We start from the raw sequence: 8,602 nt of genomic DNA on the forward strand, positions 1-8,602 counted from the left end.
AGGGACTGGGCGCCTGGAGGAGAAAGGCAGAGACGTGCCAGCTCCGGCCTTGCACAGAGACCCTCTGTCCCACACAATCCCTCCTTTCACCCGCTCATGTGCCGAGGGGCACCCCCACCCCGGCTGGTCACCTGCACCCCGGCCAGGGCCGTCTTCACAGGAAGCAGGCCACTCGTGAGGGTCATCAGGGGACTGCTGCTGGCAGGCACTCAGGTGTCTATGAGCTTGCAGGACACAGAAACCCCCTGCTGTCCGAGCGGTGGCCCAGGCTGGCCAGTGCTCTGCTCACACAGCCAGCTAGCCCTGCTCCTGGGAGGTGGGGGGTCATTTACTGCTGCTGTCATCAGCAGAAGTGCACAGACCCCGTGCTTGGCCAATCTGCCCTGTGCGCTGGGCTTCCTCCAGGCCGCGTGAGGAAGCAGCTGGCCGGGTGGGCACCGTGAGGCCTGCACGGTAGGACAGCAGCGCCATCCATGAACCACACTGCTCCCGGGCCCCAGCTGGCCGGGGGTCCCGGCCCTCAGGAAGGGGAAGATGTCACGGCCATGCTCACATGGTGACATGTTTGTTCCACTTCCCTGGGGTTTTATCTTTAGCAAAGCCCTTCAGGAAGGTCCAGGCTGGGGAGTGGGGACAGGGAACAGGCCTGGCAGAGGCTGGGAGGGGACAGTGGCCCTTTCAGTGCACGAGCAGGTTGAGGGAAAGCCCCCTCAGTCATCCCACGAAGCCGTCTGTGGGCCCCTGGCAGGGACAGAGCCCAGCATCGGGCGGGACACTTGGTGTCTGACAACAGGGAGGGCAGATTCCCCGGCCCCCGCAGTGAGGGGCTCACTCTGCCGGCTACCCAGCGAGCAGAGGCCAAACCCAAACTGAGTGCCACCAAGTCAAGGCAGACGCTGATGACCCTCTACAAGGCTTCCAGGCTAAAAATCTTAATGCGGGGAGAGAGCCTCACCTTCCTCCCATAGGCAGCCGGCAGATTTGAACTGCCGACCTTTCAATCAGCAGTCCAGCATTTAACCTACTGTCCACCAAGGCTTCTTATGAGTGGTGGCCGCTGGCTACTTGACAAGCTGGGAAGATGAAGGAAGAACCGGAGGGCCTGGGCCCTGAGAAGTCACAGACCTTTTCTGTGTACCCAGTGGACACACTCAGGGCTGGCGGGGAAGTGGAGGAGGGCCCATCGCTGTGGTGGGGCTGCAGGTGGGCGGCTCAGGAACTGACTTACCCTGCAGGTCCCGGGCAGAGGGTCCCCCGGAGCTGGGGCGACTGGCCTGCTGGGGGCCACACCAGGAAAACCGAGGGGCCGGAGCCGATGCCTTTGGCCGCGGAGAGTTCAGGCCGAGGCTCTCCGGAGTGTGGGGCGTCTGGGGCTGGCGGGTGAAGGTCGATGTCAGCTCCCTGAAACACAGCGCACACTCTTGTCACAGCTGTGGATAGGTCAGGAGTCACCGAAGAGAAAGGAGGAGGGGTCCAGTGCTGGTCACTAAGGGACACCAGACAGGCACAGCCCTCGTATGGCGTGAGGGCAGAGCAAAGAAACACCAGCAAAACCCCCTGTCCATGGAGCCCCTGTTTGAGGGAAGCGGGGCACCAGGAAAAAGAGAAAGGAGAGATTGGGTCCAGAGCAAGAGGAGGAGAGGAAATCACCGATGCAGAGACTGTTATCAAAGGTCACTTCATCTCCACGACCCAGAGACCACTCAGAAAGGATCACAACAGAGGGCCAGGGTGGAGGAGAAAAAGAGGGCGAAATGCAATATCACTGAGAAAAGGTGGAGGGGGGCACTGGGCTCACGGGTCCAATAGAGAAAGGTGGAACCCCGGAGGCTATAGCTTGGAACTGAACTCACCCCTGTAGCTCAACCTTCAGCCAGTAACAGACAGGCTCTAAAAGTGAACAGCAACATCAGCTACAGACTCCTCAAACCAGTAACCAGAGAGATCAAAGAACAGAATTTGTGCAGAGCTAACACTCAGAAGTCCGGCAGGCGCAGGAAAGGACAGATGGAATCGGAAAACGCAGGGAGGATGTGTGAGAGCCCATCCCCCACTGCTGGGGAGGCTGGACTGGCCTGGGGGCTGCCCCTCCTGGGGGTTCTCAGAGGCTGTAAATCGCACGGGAGCAGATGCTCACCCTTCTTTCTCAGAGCAGCTGCAGGACCTGAACTCCATGCACTCAGGCTGGCAGCACAACTCCTCACCCACTAGGTCATCGGGATGTGGAAAAGTGCTGTTAGATTGTGGAGATTATAGTTAGTGTCCGGAAAAAAAAATGTGTATAAATTGTTGAATGGAAATCCAATTTGCTCTGTAAACTTTTATCCAAATCCCTCTCACAGACACACACAGAGACAGACACACACAGACACAGACACACACACTCCCTCCCTCTGCCTCCTTCCGTTTCCCTCTCCCTCTCCTTCTCTTGAGCTCTGGTGGTGAAGTGGTAAGGAATCATGCAAAGGTACGCGGTTCGAATCCACCAGCTGCTCTATGAGAGAAAGATGGGCAATCAATTCCTGTGCAATTTTCCTGCCTCTGAAAACCTGCTGGAGGGGCCATTCTCACTCAGTGGTGAATAATAACAACATTATCTCTTGTACACACAGGTGCACTTAAAAGACAGTAGGAGTGGGGATAGGAATTTGGGAGAAGATTGTTTTTATTTGTTTATTTTACAAGATTGAATTTTTTTTTTAAAGAAGGTGGCCAGGGAAGGTGTATCATTCAGAATAATGTCCCTAGAATAACGCTCTAGCTTCCGGACTCTTCGGTGAATGTGTTAATTACAACATGAACTGGTTTGAAGAGTGTTTCTCCTAAATCCTATGTCTGCTTGGAAGCAGTGAGTGGGATTCGGACTCAGTCTTTACAGATGTAATCAAGTTAAGATGGAGCTGGCCTGGATTACCGAAACACCAAATCCACCGCTGGCGAGCGGATTCCGATTCATAAACACCGCAGGACGGAGCAGAACCGCCCGCTGTGCTCCCTGGGCTGTCGTCCTGACAGAGCACGCGGCCCCACCTTTCTCCAGTGGAGCTGCCGGTGGGCGCGACCCACCAAACTGGTGGTCAGAGGCCCCTTGCTTAATCAGTGCCATCGGGCAGGGGTCTTGTACCGGATTTAAACTCAAAATAAAGCAAACTCATAGTGACTCTCTACTCACTGAGTTTTTGGGTCTGTAAATCTTTATGGGAGGAGGACTGTCCATCCTTCTCCCTCAGAGGAGTTGGTGGATTTGAACTGCCAACCATTAGATTAGCAGCTCAGAATGTTATGCACGGCATCACTAGGGGATTAAAAGGGATCCTTAATGTAATGACCGATTCATCCTGGAGAGGGTTAAACCAGGCTGCTCCTTGAAGGCAAGGATTCTGGGCCTTCGTCTGACATACTTTGGACATGTTATGAGGAGAGACCGGTCCTTGGAGAGGGACATCATGCTGGGTAGAGTAGAGGGACAGCGCAGGAGGGGAAGACCCTCTATGAGGTGGATTGATTCAGTGACTGGGGTAATCGGGATGGGTGTGTCAGAGACAATGAAATTGGCACAGGATAGAGCAGAGTTTAGGGCTGTTGTACATAGGGTCGCTATGAGTGGCAAGTGACTCGATGGCACATAACAACAACAACAACAACAACAATGTAATGACCTGGTGGTGAGCCCATGATGGGCACTCTGCCCTTTCCTGTGCCATCCTCCCAATCTGCACGATGCCCAAGCCCATGTTACAGTCACCGTGCCCTGAGGGTCTTCCTCTCTTTTGCTGACCCTTGCTTTACCAAGCTTGGCTTTTCTTCCAAGGACGGGCCCCTCCCGACAGCATGCCCAAAGTGCGTGACTCGGAGTGTCTCCATCCCTGCCTCTAAGAAGCGCGCTGGTTGTGTGACTCCAAGTCTCCCATCGTTGCCTCTAAGGAGTGCGCTGGTTCACTTTCCCCAACACGGATCGGTTTCCTTGGACAGTGCAGTCAATGGGACACTCAATGCTCTTCGACAACCCCACAGCTCAGTGGCACTGACTCCTCTCTGGTCCTCGTTACTCACTGTCCAGGTGAAAGACCATGACTGCGGCACGTGCTCTGCTGCAGAGGAAAGGTCTGCAGGACTGGCTCCAGTGCTGTCATCTGAGTGCTGCCTAGAACAATGACTCATGGGAATCGCTAAGGACATGCCCGGGCAAGTTCTCTGGTCACTCCTGCAAACTGCCTCTCCTCGGGGGCCTGGTGGTTATAATCACCCTTCAGCTGCACTGTCCTTGACAGCAAAGCCACAGCGTTGCTTAACTGGTCAGAGAGAACTGCAGGGACATCAGATTTTGTCAACAATCACTCTATCTGGAGTTAGAGTTCAACTATAACCTTTCACAAACCCAACTTCTGATTTTCAGGTCTAGTGTGGACCAGGGAGGCCCAATGGACATCTAACCCATAGAATTATACGATGATACAGCTCAAAACCACCGCTGTGTCGGAAATGACTCGACCCTCAGTGGGTTTCAGGGGCTGAAATCCCACTGGGGGAGACTGCCCGTCTCTCTCCCTCGGAACTGTGGGTGGACTCAGATCGCTGGAGGCCAGGTCGCTGGTCAGCAGTCCCCATGGGCTCTGCTGCCAGACCACCTTTAAAATGACAGAGTTGTGTTTTTTAAACCGCTGCGTTGACATTTATTTTGGGAGTTCGAGAATTATGCATGTTGTTGTGTGCCATCAAGTCAGAACCAATCACAGCAGACCCTCCGGCAGGTTTTCAGAGGCAGTCACTGCACAGGAAGAGATTGTGCATCCTTCTTTCAAGGAGCAGCTCCTGGGTTGGACTCACGTGCTGAGACTGCAGAACAAATTCTTATTATTAGGCCACCAAGAGAGTGGAGATTTTTGAACAATAGCACTGATATCACATACAAGCAAAATCTTGCTGAAGATTATCCAAAAACCACTTAACAATACATTGATAGAGAACTACTCAGAAATACAAGATGGGTTTAGAAGAGGCTGTGGCACTAGAGACATTATCACCAATGTCAGATGGATCCTGGCTGAAAGCAAAGAGTAGCAGAGGGATATCAATCGGTGTTTCATTGGCTATGCAAAGGCAATTGGCTGTGTGGATCACAACAAATTGTTGTTAATGGGAATCCCAAAACACTTGATGGGGCCCATGCGAAACCTATGCTTGAACCAGGAAGCAGTTCTCAGAGCTGAGAAAGGAAACACTGCATGGTTCAAAATCAGGAAAGGAGTGTGTCAGAGATGCATCCTGTTTCCACACCTTTTCCATTTATATGCAGAACAAATAAACTGGTAGCCTGGACTTTATGAGGAAGAATGTGGCATCAGGAGTGGAGAAAGCCTCATCGACAACCTACTTTATGCAGAGGACACAACCCTGCTTGCTGAGACTGAGGAGGACCTGAGGCGCTTGCTGCAGAAGATGAAGGAGAGCAGTCTCTGATATGGACTTGGACTGAAGCTCAACATCAAGAAAACAAAGATTCGGAGCTCTGGTGGCCTAGTGGCAAAAAGCTGCACTGCAGTCCCCAAAGTGCACCGTTCAAATCCACCAGATGCTCCGCTGAAGAAGAGGCAATCTCCTCCTGTGCCAGTCGGATGTGATTTTACAGCATACAACAAAGAGAGAGAAAAAAAAGCCACATACCAAAAGCAAAGATTCCCACCACTGGGCCAGTTGGCAGCATTATCATAGATGGAGAAGAGATTGATTGAGATTGTTAATAATTTAAGCTTACTTGGTTCCAATCAACATTCAGAGCACTAACAGGAAAGAAAAAGACAAACTGCACTGGGAAATCTGCTCTCAGGGACCTCTTCAGAGTGCTGAAGCACAAGGATGTCAGACTGGAGACTAAGGTGCACCAGATCCAGGCCATGTCTTCACAATCACTTGCTATGCATCAGAGAGCTGAACAACGACTGAAGACAAAGAAGAATCAATGCCTTGGAGCTGTGGTGCCGGGGAAGAACATACTATGGTCCTGGACAGGGTAAAACCAACTTGCTCCTTGGCGGCAAAGATTTTTCAGTTCTATCCCACATACTTTGGGCATGCCACCTGGAGGGACTGATTCTTGGAGAAGGACATCATGCTTGGAAGGGTGGAGGGACAGTGCCGGAGAGGAAGACCCTGGATGAGATGGATTGACATGGTGACTCGGGTAATGGGAGCCTGTGTGTTAGAGACAGTGAGACTGGCTCAGGATGGGGCAGGGTTCACAGCTATTGTGTACAGAGTCACAACTGACCCCCTGGCACAGAGCAATAACAACAGCACAGGAAACCATTATGAGGTGGGCCATCAGGGTAGACTTCTCTGGGAAGAAGACCTTTAACTCCAACAATCCCTCGAAGTTGGATTGCTCTGTTTTTCACCTGAGGAGGAAAGAGCACTGCGCCAAGACCACAAGCAAGTGGTATAAGGCCCGGTCTCCCAGAGTTCCCTAGGGTCCTCCCTGAAGGACCTCCTCAGCCGGCAGGAGGTGGGGCTCTGCTGCCCGCCAGCACACAGCACAGCTGACCACACGCTCCTGCCCCTGTCCCTGGCCTGCTTTGTCCTTCTGTATTTACGGAAGCTCGCACATGCCCAGCTCCTTACCGGTCAGCTTGTCTCTGTGCCCGCTCTCCCACTGGGACTCTGAATCTCAGTGGCTCAAGTCTGTAACCGGGGGACAGACATCCTCTCCTATAGGGCAATCGTCACACTAAATGAGAGGCTTTGCCTACAACACTTCCCGTTTCCTACCGCTGAGGACTGAGGGACACAAGCCTGATGGTCAGGGGCCAGTGGTGGAGGGGTACTAAACCACATGGTTGTGGTTCCAGGTTCCACTCTCCACTCAATATGCCGGTCCTTTCTCACTTGTGGGCCTCAGTGTCTTCATCTGTGAAAGAGGGATACATGTGCTCACCGGGTGGTTGTGACCTGGCCCCACTGCTGGGGACTGTGGCTCTGGGAAGGAAACACCCTGCTTGGTGAAGAGTCACCGAGAAAGAGGAAGACGTTCAAAGCCATGGCCTGACACAGTGGGGGCCGTGATGGGCGCAAAAGCAGAATCTGAGGACGCACAGCCCGGCGCTGCTTCTGTCTCTTGTTCACGGGTGACAGAGTCAGAGCTGTCTCAGCACCCAGATGTGGCAGGAAATCTCTTGCTTGATTTTTTATTTCTTATTTCTATGTGACTTTTACTTTGGGCGTACCAGAGACAGTGAGGTTGGCACAGGATAGAGCAGCGTTTAGGGCTCTTGTACATAGGGTCACTATGAGTCAGTCACAAGTGACTCGATGGCACATAACAACAACAACATGTGACTTTTAAAAAGATATTGATAATATGACTTTAGTTATTGGAAAGATAAAACTTAGAGTACCTGAAAAGTTAACACATTTAAATTTAGGGAGGGACCAGCATAGGCAGGGTCAGACTTGAGGTACTGTCCTTCCTCCAGGGTGAGGAGAAGACGGGCTCAGTGTCTCTGCATTTCCAGCATCGGGGGCCAGGAGAGATGGGGACCCCTGATGGAGCCTCCTGGCTAATGGGCAGCGCTGGGCAGCACAGTCAAGTTTCAGGATCAGAGGCCAGTTGAGGTGACTGACTGAGGGGGTCAGCTGAGGGGGCACCAGCTGGGGGGTGAGTTAAGGTGATCAGCTGAAAGCAGCAGAGGGGGTGTCCTGAGGGACTCATCTGAAAGGGTTCAACTAAAGCTCAGGAACGGTGATGCCCCCTCCCCTGTCTAACCAGGCAAGGGACTTGGACAGCAACGTGGTGCTGGGTGTGTCTCACAAGCTGGGGAACCCTGGCAACACAATGGTTAATTAAGCACTTGGCTGATAAAAATTCCAGGAGTTTGAACCCATTCAGGGGGCAAGAAAGTTAGAGACCAAATAACTTGCTCCCATGATGATTACAGCCCAGAAGACCTGAAGGGCAGTTCTGCTCCATCATCTGGGGCGGAAACATCACTCCAGGCACCTAGCGACAACATCAGAGCCCGGGGCACTGCCCGCCTCACTGCCCTGGGAAGTCGCCTTTATCCCACATGCAATGCTGTGGAAAGTGCCCTCAGAGGGTTACCTGCTAGGCTTCACTGACCGTGGAGAAAGTGTGTCCTGAGCCACCAGGCTGTCTGGCCCACCCAGGGGTCCCCAACTCCCTCCCACCTCACACACACTGAGGATACTGGGAAATGTCACTGAATGTTGGGGGCATGGCCTTGGGCCCTCTGGAAAAGAGAGTGGTCTGCCCCCAGGTAGACTTACCACCTCTAGTCTGGTGAGCTCAATGGCCTGGAGGTGGGCTAGGGGGGCCAGAGGTGGGGAGTGACCCTGGGTCAGTCATTTATGATGCAGAAAAAGCCACAGGCATGTACGATGGGTGCTGGGGAGAAGCAGACCCCCTGCCACAGGAGGACCTGGAGGCCTGGGCAGAGGGGGAGAAGCAGACCCCCTACTACAGGAGGACCTGGAGGCCTGGGCAGTGGGGAAGAAGCAGACCCCTGGCACAGGAGGACCTGGAGGCCCGGGCAGCGGTGGGGGAGGGGAACAGACCCCCTACTACAGGAGGACCTGGAAGCCTGGGCAG

The 8,602-nt window shown here is 53.4% G+C and overlaps 1 protein-coding gene across 1 annotated transcript in view; it reads right to left on the minus strand.

The window, feature by feature from the left end:
• Positions 1-324: 324 nt before the first annotated feature.
• The window catches only part of ARMC9 (armadillo repeat containing 9), a 176,751-nt gene continuing 168,473 nt past the window's right edge, over positions 325-8,602 (minus strand). The window contains exons 24-25 of the mRNA XM_006893542.1: positions 1,229-1,401; positions 325-500 (exon numbers count right to left, since the gene is read on the minus strand). Coding sequence (XP_006893604.1) covers positions 325-500; positions 1,229-1,401 — 349 coding nt within the window. The remainder of the gene's footprint in view (positions 501-1,228; positions 1,402-8,602) is intronic.

Source organism: Elephantulus edwardii, unplaced genomic scaffold (genome assembly GCF_000299155.1).
Source record: "Elephantulus edwardii isolate Elephantulus edwardi_28Jun2011 unplaced genomic scaffold, EleEdw1.0 scaffold00127, whole genome shotgun sequence".
NCBI classification, from domain to species: domain Eukaryota; kingdom Metazoa; phylum Chordata; class Mammalia; order Macroscelidea; family Macroscelididae; genus Elephantulus; species Elephantulus edwardii.